Source organism: Pholcus phalangioides, unplaced genomic scaffold (assembly GCF_987345545.1).
Source record: "Pholcus phalangioides strain wild (caught in Gottingen) unplaced genomic scaffold, Ppha-v1.0 ptg000039l_1, whole genome shotgun sequence".
NCBI classification, from domain to species: Eukaryota; Metazoa; Arthropoda; class Arachnida; order Araneae; family Pholcidae; genus Pholcus; species Pholcus phalangioides.
In genome coordinates this window covers 19,038,846-19,064,102 of record NW_028301625.1, presented here as the reverse complement: position 1 = coordinate 19,064,102, position 25,257 = coordinate 19,038,846, and the positions used below count along the sequence as shown (strand labels likewise).

The 25,257-nt window shown below is 35.3% G+C and overlaps 1 protein-coding gene across 5 annotated transcripts in view; it reads right to left on the bottom strand.

Moving 5' to 3' along the window:
• The window catches only part of Wnk (Wnk kinase), a 375,788-nt gene that overhangs the window by 81,692 nt on the left and 268,839 nt on the right, over nt 1–25,257 (bottom strand). For all 5 annotated transcript variants that reach the window (XM_089253910.1, XM_089253912.1, XM_089253913.1 and 2 more), the window contains one exon: nt 21,523–21,696. In XM_089253910.1, coding sequence (XP_089110036.1) covers nt 21,523–21,696 — 174 coding nt within the window. The remainder of the gene's footprint in view (nt 1–21,522; nt 21,697–25,257) is intronic.

Here is a 25,257-nt window from a genome sequence, read left to right as displayed (position 1 = left end):
CTTCAGCTGATCAGGCTCTGCAGACCATAGTGTTTATATTGGAAGGAAATGTGCCACTTGATAGTGAGTGAGATTGTGCTGTTGACCAAGGAAGCTTCACATCAGGATGTGATTATGCTTAAATGAAGCAGTATTCATTCCTAAACAAAAAATCCACATTGTCAGTTTGTAGCATTCCTCATTGCTCTGGGCAATTACTTCTTCAAATGGAACAACTATTGATCTAGTTCAAGACAATACACGAAAGATAGCATCAGGATTGCCAATTCAGTTCCATGAGGAATTTAAAACTTGTTTGTAGATGCACAAAAGTCCTAACAGTATTGGCAAGGCCACAGTTAGGGAGGACGTGGGATCACTGCTGAAATGTGGCGTAATGACTATGGCGTATGGAATCCCATGACAAACTGCAAAAACAGTTTGGTACCATGAAAAGAAACTTCTTGTTCCACAGCAGCAATTTTATCTGTGCATGATTCATCAATCCTCTATTTTGGTAGTCTGTCTGATCTGTACAGAGTCAGTTCACCTCATGTGGGGGTTCATTGACCTCATGGGGGTGCCATCACATGCTTAATGTTTTTGCCAATCTTTAAGGATTAGAACCACCCATGTGGCTGTTTTTCGACACGACAACTTTCCTGAAGTTTTTAATCTGATGATAAAGAGCCTTTCTTTTGCCACTAATACTGGTATAAACCATCACTTCAATCTCTGATTTTGTATGTAGCATCAATTGCCTATGTCAAATCCCATCACCACACCCTCTTGTATAGGTCTCGGCCAAACAATATTGTATAAATAAATATAAACCATTGCCTCTGGCATTTGTTTTATATCTCAACCACTCTGTACTCTAGCTAGCCTCAAATGGAGCTTTTTGTGTTCATTGATGATTTACTGGATGCTGGTTAACACTTGCACTGTTCCTCAAGGGTATGTGGTGATGAGCAATTGCACCAAACTTGGATGTTTAATATACCATCACACATATACAATCAGCAGAACTTGAAGACTATGGGATGTTAAACACTATCCCAATAATTAATGAATATGCAATACATCAAACCCATTCTCCCATTCATACATCCTTGAATTCCTTGCATGCAGGACATCTAGACATCCTAGAACCCTCAATGTTTTCTTCGTATCAACATCTCTAGCTATTTACAGTAGTCTCTCTTATTTATTCCTTCTTAAACCAGATCTCTCCTTTAACTGTCCTTAAAAGCCTGTTCAATACTTGTTTTAATGTCATAGGGGAACAAACTTTGAACAATCAATGTTTTGCTCAGGATTACTTTTGTGGGCTATATAAAAGCTAAAGCTAGCATATAAAGCTGATTACTTTGAGGGCCAAACCAGTGAATTCATCAATATAAACATAGTTGCTTTAATTGGTGCAAAAATGTTTATGTACATTTATCAGAGCATTATAAATGCAAGTAGTCCACGCAAACAGAGTGGTCTAGAAAGCAGTGTTCTTCCATGATTCAGTCAATCAAGACTGGCTATAATAATTTTGATTCTGCTGTATTTGTTTCAGTCAGATTAATCTAATATCTCCTGATGATGCTAACTACTAGTGCAAGAGTGTTGAGTTGACAGTCGAACTCACAGCAGCCCCTTAGACCGACAGAATCAAGTTCATTGAATTATGACCATAAAAACATAACCAATTAATGGAATTCATGTCCTATATTACATTTTAATGAAAAAAATGTTTTGCGGATTGGATTGACATGTCCTAGAGTTGGTGCACCAATGTTGTTAGTGATATTATGTTATTATATTTGTACATACATGCTGTATATGTATACAAATTTGTAATATGCAGGTCCCTATTGTCTTATGAAACACAAGATCCCTCTTTTTTATTGTAATTTTTTAAAACTAATTTTGAATACTATTCATGTAATACAGTGTTTCCCAAAGTGGGCGATGTAATGGTCCAGGGGTGATAGAACCTAATGATTTAACATAGGATCCTATGGGTTCACTTGAGTTGGGAGGCAATGAGAAAAAAATTTCCAAAGAAGAGGGAGATGGAAAAAAAAGTTTGGGAAACTATGATGTATAATCTAATATATTTTTTTAATGAAGTACCTAATATTAGATATACAGAGTTGCCAGCTGCTATGGTTTGTCCATAGTTTCTACAGTTGAACTTACTAAACTAAAGAGATACAGAAAGAACCCCGGATATTATGGAAGCCGTTTTTATACATTCAATAAATGCAAATAAATCAAGGAGGATCATAAATCTGTTAGAAAAACTTTTTTTTTAGTTTCTGATAATTTTTTCTTGTCTGAGAAAAATCTGTTGAAAGGTTACAACTCACAAATGGAGATAAAAATTGCACTACTTTTTACCCTAAGAATTAAAAAAAAAAAGAATGGAGTCACATGATAGCTGTTTAGGGTTGATAGTGGAGAGGAAAAAATATTTCCAGTTGACCTTGATTCATACATACTTGTTATACAGCTGTTTTTTCCTTCCTTGTAAGATGGGGGTGAAGGGAAGGTTTTAACTACAGTACAAAAGCCTCTGATTGCTCCTGAAGTCTTCTTCTAGTGCAACGAGCGCAATTGTCTTAATTTATTGCCAAAATCAGATACTTGAAACATTTAACTCTTTTATGGAAAAGGCGTTTTCCCAGAACAATTTGTCCCCCCCCCCTATAATGATCTACATGAAAGGAATCCGATGGTTCTTCATGGGGAAGATGGTGATAATAAATATTTACATCAGCTTTTGCTTTCTTTTTTCTCCGCTGCACCAAGATGCAGCTGCAGTCACTGTTCAAGAACCCAGAGATCTGGACAAGATCCACAAGATCTGGACAAGATCCACAAGATCGGGAGTCTCTCTGATGCGCTGAGGGAATGGGTTGGGAGTAATAAATATGTTGGTCTGACTTTTGCTCTTTTTTATCCTCCACCCATACACAGAAAAAAGTTGCTGCTCCAGTCACTGAACAAGATCCCAGAGGAGGAGAGGTGCAAGTCCCTCTGATTTACTGATGCCTTGAGATGCTCTGTAGATAATTTTTATTTGCTTTTTTTCTACATCATCTTAACTTATCATTCAGTTCACATTGAAAGGAGCTCAGCAAATCTCTCAAGAGCAATGGGCCTTTTCAAGAGCATCAGCCTTTCAGTGTGTTACACTGAAAGGCTGATGCTATGGGGTGGGGCATCAGCATCAATAGTGTTGAGACGGCAAAGGCAGTAATAGGTACTTCTAGAACCCCTCTCCTGATATCAAAAATGGTTTGTTCCCATTAAAAGTGAGTTAATCGAAAAACTGAATATGGAAACATGTTATCAGAAAACTTTTCAGTGAATTAGAATTGCAGATAAAAGTGCTTGTATTAAAAGCTTCATCAGTGCTGATAAACTTGGATTTTTCCATTCAACTCAAAATTTGCACATATATTTCTTTCTTATTTTATTTATTTCATATGGATTCAATAACATAAAACTGCAAATCAACTGGATCTTGATGAACTATCTTTTTTGGTAAGTTGCAAAAGTGAATCTTTAAGTTCTGCGCATTCCTATTTTGTTTTCTGACATTTCATGAATTGCATTTAGCAGATGAATGCACTTGATCACTAAGAAAACTGTTAATTAAGAGGAATTAAAACCAGATTTTATTATTAAGCTTATTGCTAATTAAGTTAATGTTATATTTACAGTTGCGTTCATAAAAAGTCGGACGACCTTATTTTTGCTAAAATATTTTAATATATATGCATGGGTACAATCAGTATATAAAGCATATAGATTTGATTCATACCTACTAAAACAATACATATCTGAAAATGGACCCGTAATCGAATCATATACTTTATTTATAAAAAAAATACTCAAACTTATTAAATTAAATTATGATTTAAAAAAAAACTGATGATTCACAAGAATTATCAAATCATCAAAAATAAACATAATAAATAACATTTTTCAGCATTTGTTAGAGTACCTCATGGCTTTAATTACTGCACTGCATCTGCAGGGCACTGAGTCCACCAAATCTGTCAAATTTTTGATAGGTATTTTTTTCATTCCTGCTGCAAAAATTGAAAATTTTCACCCACATTAAAAAAATTTCATAGCTTTACATAGTGACATTTAATCACCAGCCATAGATTCTCTATTGCAGTGATTCTTAACATTTGGAAGCCTGCGGCCCAGTTTCATTTACTTTTGTAAGTAGATGGCTCGATCAAACATACGACTAATGGGAAATGAATGGGGAAAAAAAGGAAATGGCCTATCACTCGCAGCCTGGTATGGATGATGTCAGGGTCTGGTGGTTGAGAAACACTGCTCTATAGGATTTAGATCAGGTAACATCGATGGTCATTTTAGAATTCTGACTTCACAGGCTCGGCTGTGTGTTTGTAATCATTATCTTGTTGAAAAATGCATTCTCAAAGCATATGAGTTCTGCCGTAGGGTAACATGTGGGCCTTTAGAATGTCCAAATATTGATTTTCGTCCATGATGCTTGTTCTTTGCACCAAAGGACCAGCACTGGATGGTACAAAGAAGCCCTACACTGTGATGTTACCGCCACTATGTTTAACTGGAGAGGAAACTGTACTATCTTCTGTTGAATCGCTCATTTACTGGCTGTCTAATATATCATTCACTTGGTTCAAAATTTGGAACTTGGACTCATCACTCCAAGCAACCTTTGCTTATTGATTAGGAGTCTAACTTTGGTGCTTCCAATCAAAATCAACTCGGGCCTTTCTATTCTTAATGGAAATCAAAGTATTCTTTCTGGATCTTTGACCAAAAATACGAGCTTCATAAAGGGGTCACTTGATTGCAGAGACACTGATAGAAACTCCATAAACTAGCTTGGAATGCTTGGTTTATCGACACTGCACTCTTCATCGGTTTCTTTATCGAATGTTTTTTAATCAAGCGATCGATTCTGTAACAAATTTTTCTTGAACAACCGGAACCGGATATTGTTGTGAAGTCATGCAATTTCCCCGCCAACAAACCTGCATGCCGTTGCCAAGAGGCTGGTTTGGCGAAAAAGAAAACCTGTTCCCGAAGGATGAGCAGGAAAGGGAAAAAAGATGAGTTTTTGGTCTTCTGCTGCTGGCCTTAGTGTAGAGTGGTCATCATGTGAGAGTCGCTCTGAATGTATGGCAGAGAACGCGATGCACTGATATCAAAAATTATGGGAGCATAACTCCTCAGTAATATACCTTACTCCTGCGCAATAATGTAATAAAGATCACCAAAAGGAATTGCAAGGCCGACGACTGGATGTTGTCAGATTAGCCGAGGAGACATCTATCATCCCCACCAACATGATCCGGCCACGCCATCCACCACACTGACCGCGGTCCTCCATGCCGTCTACATACCTCCCTTCAGCTAGATAAACTGACCATCTCATCTACACATCTGCATCTTGCCGGACGTCCCCGTAACAAAGTTGTGAAGGACTATTAAGGACTTGATAATCGTTGGTGTCGTCCAGATGAGATAACCAATGAACCGTAACACCGTGAGTACAGACTTGTAATAACCATGTTCTTGTCCTTAAATTAATTGTAATTTCCTCTCTGCTGGGCTAAGTTCCCATCCTCATTAATTTAACGTAACTCGGGGGGGGGGCCCCTTTCTATTCTGAATGTAAGAATCATTGTATCTGTAAATCTGATTGTATCTTGAACATTATTATGCAACAGTAAGAACGTCTTATACTCTGAATCTTCTAATGTTAATTATTGTTTTAATGTTTTCTTTTGAATTGCCTTTTCCTCCGATCATAGCCAATCACATATCTTCCCCCTCCGTTCATGACTATTCATGACAATATTATGTTTACTTCACCACGCACTTGAAACCGCTTCCAAACATCACATATTGTTGATTTTGGAACACTTAGAAGTTTAGAAACAGAAATGTAGCTTTGTCCATCTTGGACAAGTTCCACGATTTGTTCTTTTGTTTCCAGAGAAATTTGTCTTTTATGAGGCATTTTTCTCACCTCCAAAGTTGCAAGAAAAATTATTTTAAATTTAAAAAAATGAAAAACAGCTCTAGAAACAAAACAAATTCACACTGTCCAACTTTTTTTGAGCTTTGAATGAATTCCTTTCGGGGAGCAGCATATTATATACCCTTTCTTTTCCTATAAAATTAACTCAGTCATAAGAGTTGCATAGATAGAAGTCATATAACATAACTCCAATTTGCATAACATGATTTGCATTTCATTTAGAGGGAAAAAACAGATCTGATTTTTTTTTATGCAACTGTATTAACATAACTTTCCCCCTTATGGCGGGGAAATTGTCATAGTGCAAAAAAAGTATAAGTAATGTTGCTTTTTAGTATGACACTATTGAATTTAAATAATGAAAAAGCAACGCAAAATTAGAAATACTTATTTTAGAATGATTTAACAATATTTTCAGCATTCATGGGAACCACATTCAAAATTAAATTGGAAAAAATATTGCAATTTGCAAAACAAAATTAGTGTGGGGAGGAGGTGTCACGTTAACTACCCCCCCCCCCCCCCCCAGCTGGTCAAATTTCATTGCTACTGGCAGCCTCTGGCCAAATGTTGGCATGTCTCCTGGATATATAATACATATTAAGAAGTCACCAACGAATAAGGCAAATATACAAAAACTCCTAATGCATTGACACACAATGAGTGTCGTCTTCAGAGGAAAAATATATTTAACCACTAATCACGCTGACTGAGTATCCCACTTGGGTTGAATACCAAATCTTAACTCTCGATTGGTCAGCAGAAAAAAGTATGTCTGTTCACTTCAAACATTGCAATCAGAATGAAGATGAGAGCCTTTGTTTGATAGTAATGCTGCATCCTGATTGGACCCTTGCAGAATAGAGCTACCTGAGTGGTCTATTCAAATTTTCTTAGAATTCCCACTCATAATGAATTTAAGCCATGGTGTTGCGATCGGTGGTGTAGATTTATTATCATTTACTAGTATATTTTTGAAAGCCAAAATATATGTGCTTTCGTAGAAATCTAAATCAACTGTAGACTTCATTTTGGGAAAAACCTCCTATTTCCTGAAATTGAAATCTACTTTAATTTAAGGATACTTACTTAATTTAAATGATTAAGCTGCAGAATTTCTTCAATATACTTTATGGGCCCATAATTAATTTTAAAACATCCTAAACTATATGGATTTATGCAGTTGGATATTAAAAGACAATACAGAGACATTAATTTTCATTTTCATGCTTGAGAAAATATAATGTAAAAAAAAGTTGACATATCAATGTTATTGCATGGATATCCAACTCAAACTGGGCTTTGTATCTCTAAGCAAACTCAATATTTCAAAAATCTAGAATTCAATTCAATTTTCAAAACTACTGATGTGGTGGAAAACCCCAATAAATTTTTGCATTTCTAGTGTAAAATCGGCAATTTTAACATTGGTTTCTATGGGAATGATCCTGTGTCTGTCCCTCAAAGTGATGCTGATGATGATTATGATGTGTATTCAAAAAGCCCCATAAAGAAATTGGTTTTTATTGCTGTAAGCCCAAATATCCTGACTATTCAAAGCGTTAAGTTTATCAGTTGAAATTAACATTAAGGAAAGGCATAGCAAATACTGCCATATCAATACAAAGTAGTACATCATGCGAACAAGTCAATCTGACAGGGTCCTAGGCATGCCCACTTTGAGAAGAAAGAATAAAAGTTGTGAAAAAGTCTAGAAAAATTTCAAATCCATATCCAAAATCAGATCATCCAAACCCTTGGAACTATCGCATAAGGATGTCTTTAGGACACTTTCTACATTTTCTAATGGAGCCTACAGATATTTTTTAACTATCACAGATGGCTTTTTCTCGAGGTACTGAATGAAGAAAAAGTCTGAAGTAATGGATTATTTTAAGAAGTTTCAAATGACAGTCAAGAGATTTCAACTATAAAACTATAAGTATTCAAACAGACAATGAGATGGAATTCACTTGTAATGAATTTGGACATTTTAAGACTCAAAAAGTTAAAGCCGAGTGTAGTGTTTAAAATGATTAGCTATAATAATGTATGAATCACTGCATAAACCAACACATATTCCCTCTTTTCTTATCCCTGCATACGGATATCCAACAAGATTCTCCACCAGAAACTGTATCCCGACCCCTACAGTGAGAACAAATTTCAAGAAAAATAGTTTTCTTCTGGGGTGTATTCACATTTGGAATACTCTGCCATCGAGTGTTCAAAATAAATCCTTGGTATTGTTCAAAATGACTATTTAACCATCTTCTTGATGAAAATCCCTTGAAATGAACAGTGTGTGCATCTATACAAACGTACAAAAACACTTGTTGAACCCTGTTATCACTGATAAGGTTTTTCTTTTCTTCCTCCATCTCTCTCACCAAATAACTATTTTTTGGAAACCCTATCTTTGTCTTAAATGTTTCTTTATCTTTTTTTCAACACCTGTTTTCCACATCCAAACTGTTGAAGTGACAATACCAGATTTTCTAAATGGCATGAGGTCTTCCGCTTGTGTTCCCCTACTTAATCCATATCTTTTTATTTTCCTCCCACATCAACACGCTTTGTGAGTTTGACTTGGTCATTCTTAAAAAAAAATCTTTTCATTGATTCGTCCTTCTGAACTAATTCTACAATCAATTATGTACTTTTTACTAAAACTCAAAAATTTTCATCTTTTTTAAAAAAATAATTCTTCAAATCATGTGATTGTGAAAGCAACTTCCTTTTGTTTCACTAACTGCAGTTAGTAATGGGACTGCAATACCAATGTTGCAATAACAAATTAATGAATAAGATTAAAAAATTATAGCATTTTTGAAACAAAAAAGGCTTTTGTGGCCATCGTGTAAATTAGAATTAAATTCAAGAGTTTTCGGATTTTTTGGCAGATGTGAAATACAGTTTTTGTCTTCCGATGCTTCGTTCGCACGAGCGGCGGACATTTTCAAGAATTGCATAAAGCAGGGAGAAGGCGTAAGTAGTAGCCTTTTGCCCGCATTACGCAATTCTTGAAAATGTCCGCCACTCATGCAAACGAAACGTCGGAAGACAAAAACTGTATTTCACGTCAGCCAAAAAACCCAAAAACTCTTAAATTTAATTCTAATATAGCATTTTTGTTTTAAAAAAATTCAAATTTAAACAAATATGAAATGAAAAAGTAATTTAACCTGATATCCAACTGATTGTTATAAATAAAACATTAGGTAAATTTAAATGGAAACAATCTGATTTGGTTATGCAGACAGTTAATACCAAATATAGATTCCATTAATTTTAATTTTCCCTTTTGTCAAGTTTTTCTCTCCCTTCTATATTATTAACAACTCATCATTGAATTAATGTGAAACAAATTTTCATAAAGTTCTATTATATCAGCTATTGGTTGCCATCATTCACTTTTTAATTTAATTAATAAATATATTTACACCTTTCTGCTGATATACTCCGTTCTTTTCATCTTTCTTTCAGGTCAAGAGAATATGGTCAGGTCACAAGATATATGTGCGTCACTTATAGAAATATCGTCATAGGCTTGAGAGCATTTTACTAGCTTTTAGCTACTACTCTCTTCCCTGTCTCAGCTTTCTTCATCACATTATGAATTAACACTGTTTTCTACCATGTCCATTCAAATGTAATTTTTTCTTTCTCTTTGTGTTTTCTTTCAAATATTGTAAAATATGTAATTTAATTGTAAACTCTAATTTGTATAGTTTTATCATAACTGACTGGGGACAAATAAATTATGTTATGAAAAAGTACTAATACCTACATGCCCGAGCAAAGCAGGGTTAGGAAGCATTCAATTATACAGTTTTAGATACAGTCAAAGTCAAAACCCTTTTAACAGTGTTACTGATCTAACTAACAATATACTTAGTATCCAACATTTTTTTATAATAAACAGATTTATGGTAGCAAAAGCAAACATGAAATTTGAACTCTCTCTCCAATGTTGTTTGTAAAAACAGAAAATATCCTAAAATACATAGAAGAGATGCTGTTAAAATTAGCCAATCATATCAATTCTTTGAGTCCAAATATTTAATAATATTCCGGAATCAGTGACTTGAATTTTCTGACATGTCAGAAAATACAGATATTCCCAGAATGCTGGTCTCCCTTGATGTGTTATGACATACCAATTAATGCAGGGAATATGGTACATACAGGGTGTATATATACAGATAACTCCTCTCATCACAAATTACTGGCAAAACCGTTGATTCTAGAGGCATACTTCCAATTGGAAAAAGTATCCAAACAACAGACCATAGTGTCTTCATTCATATTGCAAGGAATTGTATATTTATTAATACTATACAAACGAACATCCTGACCTCAAAAACACAATTATCAAGTTGTCCCTGTCTCTCCTGAGGCCAATAAAAAAATTTCACATTTAAAAATTAGAGAAAAGGTGAGAAAGAACAGCATAAATTAACAGACAACTCTTCTGATTTAATTCAAATATCTTAGCAAATATTGCACATAAAAATGTGGAATATTTTTGGGCAATAACTTCCTAATTGGGCAATAACTTCCGGGTTTTTGAGGACAGCATGTCTGTATAATTTTTTAAAATTTCAATAACTATACAACCTCTTGAAATATGAATGATTTTAGTATAAATAATGGTATTGATTCTAGGATGGGGTTTCATAAAATATAAGTTGCTGCAAGGCAAGTCTAAATAAGTCGGTATTTCTTAAAATCTGAGAAAAAACCATCAGACCTAACCAACCAAACATATTTGACCCCAACAATCAAGGGGAAGCTTTATGGAAGTTGATGAGAGAATAACAGCCTAATAATCATGGTTTTAAATAAAATTCAGAGAGATAGATATAGAAAGAAAGGATAACATCAAAATTTATTATCTCTAGTTTCCAGCTTCCTCCAGCAATATTTCAGAGCGAAACACACTTCAAGATATTTTCCAGCAGTTTTCAAGGAATTAATTAGTACGAAGTTTAGATATAGTTTTGTGAAATCTGTGGTCTACATAAATTTACTAGTTTTCTAAAAAACAAGATAAAAAGAACAAAATTCATGACCTAACAAATATAGCATATTGGATTGTTTTGGGCAGACAGCCTTAACTTCTGAAACTCTTTTTTTCTCTATTATTTTATCTCTTTACGTTTGACAAACATGTGTAGAGTAATTAGGACAAATGCACGTGAACAGATAGCATGCGAGAAACAAAAAGCTTTCATAGCTGATTAGAGACTAACTTATTTTATTTTTAACATTGCATGTTGACAAGAGTTTGAAGTTCCTATTTCAAGAGCTCACAATTGGTAATTTTTTTTGATTTGATCATAATTTGGAAAAATAATTTTAACAGAGACTCAACTACATCCTATGGCGTCTTATTTTATAATCTCATGCAGCTCATGTTTGAAATCAGCACTGCAGATCATGATGTCACCATGAATGCACCCTATTTCTCTCTGCATATCTTGCTAAATTCATTGAAAAAATGACATTGGTACCTTGGAATGATGAATATCAGATACAAATACAACGCCACAACAGGCAAATTGCCCAACGAGGTGGCTGACTTAAGAACATCATGGATCCCCGAGCCATTTTTCCCCGAGCCCACACCCCCCCACCCCGCGGAACCCCCAACGAATCGGTACATGCGGGAATGTGCCTTTACGTGTAGCGCAACTTGACGTAAAGTTTGTTTCTGTGTAATGCTTGTTATGTGTAGTGCTGCCATCTGAAACCAGTTTTTCTAACTATGAGTGAAGTGTTATAATTGAATGATTTATCGTTGTAGGACTGTTGCTCTCTGTGGCGAGACTTTTTAACGGGGAGATCGGCTTGCATTTGCACCTCGAAGTTGGGAACCACAGAAAACCGACTTCAGCCGACCGCCACTGTGGGGTTCGAACCCGGATCCTCGCATCGCGAGTCCGTCACTATAACCACTCAACCACCACAATGGCATCAAAGAGTTAAAATTTTCCTTATCCTCTTCACACCTGAGCCAAAACTGACTATCAAAAAAATCTTTTTAATTGATTTGTGTTCATTGTATGTCAGAATACCCTATAGTATACCCTGTAGTCAGAATACCCTTCAGCTGACCCAGTGGTCGGCTGAAGTTGGTTTTCTGTGGTTCCCAAATTCAAGGCGCAAATGCGAGCCGATCTCCCCGTTAAAAAGTCTCGCCACAGAGAGCAACAGTCCTACAACGATAAATCATTCAATCATAACACTTCACTCATAGTTAGTAAAACTGGGGGCAGATGGCAGCACTACACATAACAAGCATTACAGAGAAACAAAAAACTTCACGTCAGGTTTCACTATACGTACACGCACATTCCCACATGTACCGATTCGTTGGGGGTTCCGCGGGGGTGGGGGGCTGTGGGCGGGGTGCATGTGTGGTGTAGCAGTAGTAGGTAGGGCCTCCAAAAAATGGCTCGGGGATCCATGATGTTCTTAAGTCAGCCACCTCGTTGGGCAATTTGCCTGTTGTGGCGTTGTATTTGTATTTGTATAAAAAAGGGAAAAAAATTCATTTGGGTTCATATCTTTAATAGGACCATTTGAGTTACCTTGGGTCATAATTTGGAAAAAAAATAAAATTATTAAATCTATTCAAAACCGTTAAAAATAAGGTACAGAGCCTCAGAAGTGTAAGGAAAAAGCTTATCACAGAAACGGAATATAATACTTCAAAATTACGAAGATGAATGGTGACTTCAAATGAAATTTTTTTATGGAGCATAGCAGTGATAAAGAGATCTGATATTTAAATCCTGCGGCAGATTCAAGATGTTCTCAGTAAGGATATATTGGCCATTTTTATGCTGCAAGTTTTTATGCATATTATGACTTATTAAAAAATATTTATGACGTGATGTTTCTTTACTTGGGCACAGATGGAGATATAAATGACTACATGGATTGCAACATCTTTGTGGGTATGGTTTAAATTGAAGAAAATGAAATAACCATCTTCAAATCATCATAATTACCTGTAAATAAACTGTTGGAACTTAGTCACACAGAGTCACATTTAAAAAAAATTCTGTAAATCATGTGCAGCATATGCAAAGCCTGCAGCATGTAAGAAACCATACTTTTCTTTGAACGCTTTTTCCTTCATCAATGCAATATGTTTCTGGTATATATCACAAGTGAACCTTGACCAGGGCTTTGGTAGATTATCAGTAGTAAGCCAACTTGCTACTGGGTGTAAAAGGGATATACTTCAAAATTCCGAAGATGAATGGTGACTTCAAATGAAATTGTTTTAATAATAGTTTTTAAAAATTTTATTTTATTTTCCAACTTGCTAACAATGGGTGTAATTCATGATCAATGCCAAAGACTAAAACTAAAGTGTATTCTCTTACACTATCAGTATATATTTTCTTATACTAACAAGTTCCCACAAAAACACCCATTTTTATATAAGTAGAAATGTTTCATTGTCACATAATTTTCGGATTAAAGATTCTGTGTATAAACATAACCAGGGAAGAACAACAATACTTATTAGAGTTAGTTCATGTCAACTTATATATTTAAATTTTTATTTGGACATACTAATTTATTCAAATCTCTTTCTGGACAAGGGCGAGATACACTATGTTTCCAAAAGTCTATCCTTTTGGGAGTTTAAACAATTTGGTGAGAATAGCACATATATTCACAAAAAGAGAAATTTTTCCTATAAAAATTTGTTTTCATTGCACAGAGTTTTCCACTAATTTTTATGAAATTAACAAAAACATGATGCTTTATATGAGACATACTGTGCAGCAATTTAAAAAGTGATAAACCATTATTCAATAAGATAAGATTATTTTAAGTAAATGATTATTAATTGTGCATGCACGAGAAATAGGAACAATGGAGGAACTTACCAACATTTAATTTCATTTAAAATTAAGTAAAAGTGGCACAGAAATTTTTAAAAGGATTCAGACTGTTTATGGTAATGAAACCATGAGTCAAAAGAACGTTTTTAAGTGGTATGCAAGATTTTGTGATGGTAGAGAAAGTATTAAAGATCATCCATGGCTATCATTGACAATTCAAATTGAAGAAAATATTCAAAAAGTGGCAGAAATTCTTAAAAAATGATCGTTGCGCATCTACCAGGCTGATTGAGGAGCTCTTGGAAAGTCTTAAATCTACTGTTCATCTGATCTTGTACCACACACACTGACAGACAATCAAAAAGATTGCAGAGTGAAACACAGCAAAAATTTTCAAAAAGCTGCTAATATGGATCCAGACTTCTTGTCAAGCATTGTAACAGGTGATGACACATGTTTTCAATATAAGCCACTTACAAAATGCCAGAGCATGGAATGGAAGAGCCCAGGATCTCCATAACTGAAAAAGTGTGCTTGCAGAGAAGCTGAATCAAGACGCTGCTCACTGTTTTCTATGATTCTAAAGCAATTATATATAAGGAATTCTTACCAGAAGGGCCAACTGAATGGTGACTATTATGTGGGTGTTTAAAATCATCTATGGACCAAAATTTGATCTGAATATCAGAAACAAGGGACATGGTTGTTGTTGCATGACAATACACTGGCCCACAAATGCATGATTAAGCGTGATTTCTTGGCCAAAAAAAAAAGGCTTGTGGTGCTCGATTACCCACTGGTAATCATCTGATTTACCTCAGTGCAACTTCTGGCTATTTCAAAAATTAAATTGGTAATGAAAGGAAAGCGTTTGGACACAATTTTAGACATCCAAAAGGCTTCAAAAATGTGATTCTCGAGGCAATTCCAAAGAATGAGTTTCGGGTGTTTGCTTCATAAAAGTTCAAAACTGCTTCCAGTGTTGTATTGACTCACAAGCAGAAGCGTCAGAAGTATTTTCAACCCGTGAGTGCTCACACAGGTGTATGTGGGGATCCCCCCCCCCATTTTTTAAAGAAATAAATACAATTTTTTTTTTTATTTCTGTTATATTTCTGTAAAAACACTGTATAAAAGCAGTTCTCTCTGTGTGCACTTCCCAGGGATTCTGTGGTTCCTCCAAAACAATAAAATAAGTCAGTGAATCTGATAAATAAATGAAAGGAGACTTGTGTGAGGGGTTCTGCCACGGAAATAATAATATACTAAAATGAGCTCAGCGAGAAAAAAAAAGGTTGAGAATAGCTGCTGTATATTATGCACAAGGTGGGGTGAGCCAAGAGACAGAATTTTCAACCACGCGAGACAGGTTCAGCATCCCTTTGGAGAATCAGTAAAGTGACTCCGAAAATTTACAAATGTGTTCCCAGCTAGATAAAATGTATCATTGATCATTTTTGTCACGCCATGGTCATTTTCTGCACACGAGGGCTAATTAGACCAGGACTTACAATTTATTGCAGATTCCGAATGGTAGCCTTTTCATACTCACTGAAAGGCTGGTGCTCTAACCCCTCAATATGGGAATTCCTGCAGTAGCAATCTTTTTTTGTGTCATGTCACTGTTTCTGTTATTCCCGTGTCAGGAAAGTTTTTTACAAGGACAAATCTGGTATCAAACTCGCAACACCTCTAAACATCCTTTGGTATTTTAGGTATCGTATCAACCTGGACTACTGCACCTAATGTATCTAAATGTAAAAAAATTAGTTTTCTCAGAGAATCATCATTGAGTTTGTCAAAAAAATTTTTTTGTAAAATTGTAAAAATGCAAATGAGATCTGGGAGACTTGCCTAGGTAGGTGGTTTTTCTTTTTGATTTTTTGTTTAGCTGTAACGAGAGTTGGCATTCGTCTGTCTGCATGACATTTTTGAGTGGGGTGGTTCAAAAGGAAAGCAATGTCAGGTTTTGTTTAGTATGCTGGAAAGTTCTGACAAATAAAAGATAGCTATGCCAACACCTTCTAAAGCAGATCTTCTATCTGCTTTTGCTGGTGTTGGCTATGTACAGATAATAGTAGGGCGGGAAGAAGCAGTGGGAAAATAGCTAACCATCTGCATGAACAACAAAATGGAAAGTCAACAAGAATGGAAGAATGACGAGATTTCTGTTGGTTTGTGAAAGGGGTTCTTCCTTCTGTATTCCAAGGACCCTTTGTGGTAGTTGCAGATACACTCTTATAGAATAATATTCAGTATATAACAAAATAATAAGTGAATTGCTTTGCTCATTCAAACTCACTCGCCTCCTGAAATCCTTCCAATGAGCCAAAATACCAATCCAAAAGAACGTTCGAGAGCACGTGATCATATGCAAGGCTACTTTTAGAGAGTGAGTATCTAAAAATTGTCGCCTCTCCATGGGAAGGGGGTGGGAGCTAACGGGGCTCCAGCCCTAGGAGAGCTCCTATGCATTTTTGTCCTTTTTTACACTATAAATGTTTTAGAGCTGCTTGTGTAAAAACCCTTGGGTTACTCAAAAAATCTCTGCCTGAGGGCCTGGCTTCAGGATGTGGGCCAGAGTGTTTAAGGGCATCTTTCAAATATATTTATCGTATGAAAAATCAGAAAAAATAATTAGACCTCAATCTGACCTTTCGGCCACCAACAGGGAGAGAATGGGCATGTTTACATTAAAACCTTCAGGAAACTTCTCCTATCTGGCATGTATACCATTTATCATCCCTCTTCAATTGTACCAGAAGCAAAAAATCGTAGGAGTCGATATTATTAAGAAAACTACTGTAGGTAGACTACATCTCGTTATCATAGATTTTAGCCTACGTCAAAAATTTTTTTTTCACTTATCCTTTTCTATACGCATTGCTTCTTGGCTTCATCTTTTTCATGAATTTTAGAAGCATCAAATATTCCTATGCACACCAGCGGCATTCCTAAAATTCCGTAATATACTAATTGATAATTACACCTATTATCACATTAAATATACTTCTACCAGCGGCAGCTCGTCATAGAGACATGAAGGAACCCCCCACTTTCCTAGAGCTATCAGTTTAAAGTCCTGAAACATCTAAATGATAATTTAATGTATTCGAGTGTGGATGAAATAAAAAAATAACAAAAAATCTAAAAACACTCAAAAAATCAAAGTTTCAAAGCATCGTATGAGAACAGTCAATCATTCATTTGTTATGCAAAAAAAAATTGTTTCCTGCATTAAATTTGTGTTCCAGGAAAATATAAAAATACTATATGTAACATTTAGATGACTAAAAATAGACTTGATTTTTGTGTTTCAAGTTTTATGTGGATATAGATGTGATGTAGTAATAATTTTTTATCACAAATTATCTAATAATTAATTAGAACAAGTTTGTTATTAAAGAAATAAATTGCGAAAATCCATATTTTTTAAAATTTAACACCTGTATCTAACAATGAATATTTGATTTAGCAACCCCCTTCCTCCTGAAAAAAATTTCCTCACAAGAGCTGCCACTAAATTCTACCTCGGAAGTACTGTATATATATATATAACCTCACCCTACTCCCGACCGATCTCATAGCATACCTCTTCAGGAATCATTGCTCTACTCTGCACTGATTTATAACTTAAAAATATTGCTTCAAATGAAACCATTGCTCCAGAAGCGTATGCAGGGAAGGGACAAAAAGGGACAGGGGGACTTGCGTTAAGATGGCACTGGAGTTATCTGATATGGCACTTGTTCCAAGAAATAAATAATTTAGTTTTTATTTTGCACTAAACATATTATTTACATTTGGAGGAGGGGGAAGGCATGAAAAATCCAAGTCTGGGATTCAGTGAAAGAAGCTATCTTGGAGCGGATTATACCAAGATGTGGGGTCCCAGCATCAAGGGCGACTCCTGACAAAATTGTCAACAGTGTGAGACATAGTTTTGGTGCTCCTCTGACTTATAAGCTGTTAAATGACCCTGAGAACCCACCGCTGTATTCCTCAGCTATATAAAATGAATAAAAAATTGTTTTTTCCAGTGAATTATTTGTAGTTTGAATTTTAATGACACATAGATGCCGGAACTTGGTCACCGAGACTATTTCAGCCCCCCTCCTAATAAATTCTGTGAGGGGGTTGAGCACCCCCAATAATTAATGAATATAAAATGCAATGCAAGGTTTGTCTGTTCCCCTCCAAATGTATAGGTTTGAGTCCCATATATACGGGACGATCGACAGTTACCAATCCCCCTCAATGTTTCCTTCATGTTGGTGACGCTGACAGACAAAAAAAAATTTTTCCAAGTTTTTCTGCTATAATTCTTTTTCTTCTTGATTTAGCACTCCAGCTGCCCTTGCCCAGCACGGAACCTTTTGCTATCTATTAATATATTGAAGTTATTTTACATAAAGAATTTTAGATATCAATGGTTCTCATAGTGTCGTTGCAGCTCCTAGAGGTGTCGCTGTGAGTTTGTAACATTAATGTGCATAAGTTCCGTTCTGTAAAAATTTTTTCTGAACTATTCTAGAAGACAGCAAAGAAACGATGGCGAGGACAAAGAGGGTTGGTGAACCTTCGAGAACCACTTGATACTGTATAAATGAATTATTGCTTACCTAGTTGCTTCAAAAAGAAGGTCCAAGCACGCAGAAGAAGTCCTATCTTGGTGCAATAGTTTAAAAGAGATGAACAGCACAAATGACCAAGCCGCTGTCGCACAAGCAAATTATCCCATACATCTGTCTGTATCAGTCACAAACAACAAGACTAATTTTTCTAAAAAAAATTCTACATTCTCATCGGCAATTAAAATGGTCCAGTGAAGTAAAACACACCCTGAAGCAAAGGGGGGAATGCCTGCTGAGACACAATTGAAAAAAAAAAAAAAAGGGATGTGTGTGCTCTCTCTTTTTCTACAGAAATACTCTTCGTAGGTGCCTGACTGTGCACAACTACTCGACATGTATACATAAAACAAGCAGACAGAACAAGATGTATAGGGTGGGAAAACAAATTGCTAGTTTTTTTTATGAAAACAATCAGTAAAAGGTTTCTGTTTTACTGTAGGTACTCAAGCAGCCACAGCACCCCCCCCCGATTCCGATGCCACTGCTAAAAAATATGGCATCTGGATACCCTCTCCATCCCTTAGGCAACAACCAGAAATCTTTGACGAAAGCAAAAATTGTGAGAAAAAAGGGTGGTCCCTCCTTTATCGGCACCTAAAGGCTATATTAATTTGTTTTGAAACCAGAGGCTCCAGAAAGATTCAAGACGCATAGGAGAGAAACAGGCAGTTTTTCTTTTCAATTTCTTTTTTTTTTCATATTCAATATTTGTGAAATGAGAAATTTATGTAGATTTTTATTTCTGAATCGATTCTGTGGGTGTTCTGCCCCATGACACAAAGTACAGACAGCACCCCCACCTCCGACCCCACTGCTCCCAAGTCTATTTTGAATATAAAAGCTAGCGTAAGTGAAAAAAAATAAACATTGTTTTTTTATTTTTTTCTCATCAGTCACCTTTCCCATCGGACAGATTGTGTATATATTGAAACTCATAAAATTTCAAAATTTGCTGAAAGTAACTGAATAATAAGGGATTTTTCACCAACTGGTAAAGAATTATTTGCTTTAATTTCATTTTTGACTTCAGTTTGTTCATTTTGACATCATACATATGAGTTATGCGAAAACACTTATCTTACATAGTGTCAGACAGGCATCTTCGCTTATTCGCATAATACTGTGCGCTTATTTTTGAAATAATCAAATAACAGAAAAACTGTATACCAATTTGTGGAAAATTCCTTATTATTCAGTTATTTTTATCAAGTTTCAAAATTACAGCTCACAATATCACATATATCTTTCTGAATTTTCCACACCATTTGGCTGGAATTTTCATATAAGTTGCACTATATATCTGGCAATGAAATTATGAAAAATAAAATTGATATCTCTTGCGAATGCACAATTAATCATCATTTACTAAAAATACTCATGTCATTGAATAATGATTTTTCAAATTATAAATTACTGTACAGTATGTCTCATGTAAAGTGTCATGTTTGCTGTGAATTTTGTAAAAATTGGTTGAAAACTTGGCATGTTACAAGCAAAAACCATGTGATGAAAATTGTAATTTTTATAGAAAAAAATTTATATTTTCGTGAATATACATGCTACTCTTGTGCAATTAGACAGAAGTATTGCATAAATATTGTACAATATTATGTTAAAGTTACGAGTCATTTTGCTTCTTTTTCTGATACAGGGTTGATCAAAAACCTTTTTTTATTCTGTAATTTCTTGCCGGTTCCCTAAATGCACTTGTGACTAAATTTGCAATGGAAATGATGATTACCAATATAAGGTATGTGACCAAAATTTCAGAACTTTCAAAAATTCAGACCAAAATTTCCCAGTATTTTTTTCTAGAAATTCGAGAAAATGTCTAAATTCCAAAAAGGACACAAACGTTTGGAAACATGGTGTATATTGTACTAGGATAGCTGGAGAAAATACTTTGGAGTTTGCCTTCTCTTTTTTTTTCTCATCATTGCTACAACATTTTGTTGGTTAGCATGATACAGTTTTAAGCCAAAAAATAGTAATATGTACACAAGAGATGGGTGGTTAAGAGGAGGAGAAAAAAAAGAAAATCTGCTTCCCTTTTTTCCCTAAATGTCAATGAAGATACCAATTTTTGAGATATATTGCTAATACTTCAACTATACATCATCCAAATTTGTTGCTAAAAGCCTGTGCGTAAAAAGATTGAGCAACTCAGAGGACGGCATAATTTTTTGACATAAAAGTGCAGAATATTTGGAATAGCATTCAATCCTCTTTATGCAAATTTTTTACCAAGGTGAAGACTACTATAATCCACTAATCTATTTTAAGAAGAACCATGAAACAGATTACTATGAAACAGCATAGACATCTCGTAAACATTACTCTGAAAAATTTCTAATGGATTGGTACATGATAAAAAGTATTGTATGCATATGTGTATATCCTTAATAAATTTATAAATGAGGTGCGAGTGTTATGTGGTTATAAATGCCACAACTATCTTTGAATTTGTAGTGTGAGTGGCAAGTATATGAAGCAGAGAATTCTATGTAAGCAAGTCCGCTTGCTTTCTGTGTTAAGTTTTTTGGAAGGTGGTTGGCTTACATTCATGCTTTGAAGTTGGAAAACCATAGAAAAGAAACTTCAGCCAACCACAACTATACCACCTGTTGGGATCAAACTTGGGCTCCCCACAATATGAAGTCATTACAATCCTTATAAGTCCTTTGAAGTATCCTAAGATGCAAATTTCAAGCATCCTGTAGAATTGAACTATTTAATTTGAGTATTTCACGAACTGTGTGCTTGGAGTTTTTAGGGGTGTTGTAGTTGTTTTAAAAATAAATATGCATAATATACAGTCAACCTTTTGAGAATTTCAATTTGAAAATTTTTTGAAAAGATCTTTCATTCCAAAGTAATCAATAAATATCGATGGAAATTTTCTATAGAGAATAAAAATAAAATAAGCGTAAGTTAAAAATGAAAAGGCTTCATTTTTATTGCATAAACACATAGAATTTATCCAAACCTGAGCTTGTGAAGCAGTAGCAGTAGTTTGGGAAACTGATGTGATATTCAGTCCTGCATGAATGCTATGTTTTAAAGTCCTAGAAGGAGAACTTTGCTTTTTTGGAGACAACTCTCTTTCTTGTTCTTGTGGAGTAGATGGCAAACTGCTATCCTGGCTATCCATGCTCATGTTCTAAAAGGATATTTTTAAAATTTTGATATTTTCAAACACTAGCATTGAGTTGAATGACAATTAAAATTGCTTGGAAGTAACTGTAGAAAAACTAAGATAAAGATTATATCTTACAACAAACAGCTTCTTAATAAGGGAAAAAATTGCCGATGCAGAGGTGTCACTCTACTCTAATTTACATGGGTCTCGGGACCCAGGTTATTGGCAAAATCCAGGTTCTTTTTGAGTGAAAGTGGGCCCTCTCAAAAAAAAAAAAAGTATGGTGCCCCCCACCATCATCATTCACTGGTATCCCTGAGAATCAAATAAATAATTAATTTCTATAACATGTTCATTGAAAAAAAGTTAATTTACCAGCTCTTATACATAGGTTTCTTTACTTTTTGTCTACTAGTAGAGAAAGCTTGCAAAGAAACCCATTAACACTGAGAACTTAACATGTTGAATTTGACACATGTAATGAACCTAAAACAAATATAATTAAGTTGGGCTCATTAAAATATTCACTAGTGTGTTAATGAGCGGGGCTGACAAATTATAAAAGAAAATTTAAACTCCAGCAAAAGGTCATGGCATCAAGCATTTTCTTTGGGTGGTGGTGTTACGCATTGTCTTTTATGGGACTTTGGGACTCTTTTTCTGGGCTAGCAGACATGCTAATATAATTTTAGATAATTTTATGCCATCCAAGACTTCAATTCAGTTATTATACATATAATAAAATTAGGCAACAAGATGTAAACTCTCTAACTCACCTGGCACCTGGGATTTGTTCAGCCTTGATAGTAAAATTTTGGTGGAAGAAATACTTGTGCCGCCCCCCCCCCCCCCCCGCCAAAGGCCAATTCTGCGTGCACACTGATTTCTGTGATATGAAATGGTGACGACTGCATAATGGCTGAATGACATAACTGTGGATATTAAAGGTAGAGCTATTTACAGAATTGGTTTTTTCCTCCAACGATGTTAGAAAATTTTTTATAATTTGAACGGACGTTCCAATCCTTTGATTTTTTTAAAAAAATTTGCATTCGGAATCTTTTAGGAATGAAGCAAATTTACGCTGCATAGATGCAGTCCTTGAATGCTAGTAGATAGCCACGAAAGTACTGTAATTTCCAGAGGGAAAAAACTCGCCAAAATCAGAAAATTTGATATACAGACTTTCATTTAGGAATGCAACTAGATTTTTTGTCATCTTATTCTTCAACAGCTCACGGGTTATATCAATACATTACAGTACAGTAAATTGCTTCATTTGTACTTCAAACTACTAAAACTAATTTTGAAGGTCACACGATCATGATAGACAGTAGAGAAAGTGAAAAAATAAAAGTTCTTTGTACTTTTTGGTACTTGGAAAGAACGTGTCCCATGGGACATGTGTACCTAATTTTTATGCATTCTTTTCCAAAATTTCTGGTATTTGACATGCTATAGTGGATCAGCAACACCTCCAAATGCATGCATACGCAATTTTTTTCAAGATTCACAAGAATTTATTTTCTTCACCTACAAATATATTTGTAGTTACATAATTTTACAGAAATTAACTGTGTTGGTTTTTCAGCCTGATATTAGTATGTTTTTTATAATTACTTCATCCCTGAAAAAAAATTGGAAAAATTATAGAGTTTGAGAAAGCTTAGATTTTTTAACTGGATGACTACACCATTAAAATGAACGCAAAATTTATCAGTGACTACAGCACTTTTGACTACCTACTCTACTATTTACATAGACAGAAATTCAAAATATGCTTATTATATAAATTGGCCTAAATAATAATTTGACATGAAGTTATTCAATTGTCAGTGATCTTTTACAGAACTTCAAACAGAGCTGCAAGTAGACAGTGGTAGAAAATTCACACTTTACATTCCTTTGGCTACGTCTTTAAACATTATGGAGGGAAGTGCCAAAAAACCATGCTTGTCCAGCTGACCAATTATAGCCAACATTTCCTCTAAGCTACACATGTTAGCAGCCATAAGCGACTGAATATGCCGTTGTGTAAATTCCCTATATTGTATGCAGAGCATTGTTGTCTTGTTCTTCTGTGCAGGTGTTAAAATGTTGCATGGAGTAACAGATCAGTGCAAGTACAATTTTGTTAAGAGGGCACATCATTTACATTCCTGAATTCAGTGACAAAAAATATCATGGGCTTGAAACCAAAGTCATTCCAAGTGCTAACTTTTGTAAGTATAAAACTATGCCTCGGCAGTGTAGTAGTCGCCCCCATGCAACACATCCAAATGTTCATCAAGTTCATTGGAGAATTAATGTTTGGTGTGGCATTATAAACAATTGTCTGGGACCATATCTGCTTTCACAACATCTGATTGCTGAAAACTACCTCGTTTTCTTGAAATTGCCTCCCAGACTTCCTTGACAATGTTCCCTTGGCTATCTTGCGAAATCTTTGGCTGCAGCAAAGATGGGGCACCGACCCATTATGCATCAAATGTCTGTCAGTGGTAAAATCAAGAATACCCAAATCAGTGGATTGGCTGCGGTGGCCCAATATAGGGGCCTGCTAGATCCTCTGACATAAACGCTTTAGACTTTTTATGGGGGCCATCTCAAAGCGCATGTGTATAGACATACACTTGACTCGCAACAAGATCTTGTAGCTGCCTTGCATACGACAGTGACACCTTCCACGCTATAGAGTGGGTTCAACTTGCCATTTAGTGCGGGAAGCATTCACTGGCAGCCATCATAAACAACTGCTGAAGAAATGGAAAGCGATTGTCACTCATCTGAGAGGTACTTTCATTTGCTTAAAGTTACAATTATCTGCTAAACTGAACTGTTGCGCAGTCAAATCTTAGTAAAAAAATGGATTTGAACCAACACATCAAGCCTTTGACTAGAGAGGGTGACTGGGTGATACGGAAAAGGAAAATACGTGATTTACTCGATTATCACAAGGGTCGAGGGTGCAATTGACGTAATCGATGGCAAACTGAGAAAGCCAGAGCCTCTTGGTGAAAATGCAAATGGATCAGAAATTAGGAAGCACAAAGAACTTTGTGACTTGTTCCAGAAAACAAATAGCTGTACCAAGTCAATGATTGCAAGCACGGTCACTGACATTGTGTGTCAAAAAATCATGGACAACGATTCAGCCTATGAAACATGGGAGGCTTCAAAGAGGCAGTTTGAGGCAACTGAAGATGATCAGTTATTCAAGATATGCACCAAATTTTTCACATTTGGTTGGGTTTTAAGAGAAGATGTTTCCACACATAGCAAAGATAAGGAGTCTCTGAAATGAACTGAATAATGACCTTGAAGCACGAAATGAAACTAGATTGCTGGACCTGATGATAATCTGCAAGATTTTGCACATTCTGCCAAGTAAATTTGAAACCTTCAAATCAAGTTGGACATTATTGGCTAAGGATGACGAGAAGTCATTCAAAGAGCTTTCAGTGCAATTTTGCATGTTCGAGAGAAATTTCACCAAGACAGAGGATAGCAACAAATGTGTACAGGATGCATTTATAGCAGCAAGACCAGAAAATCAAAAACATCTATTGCAAATGCAAAGGA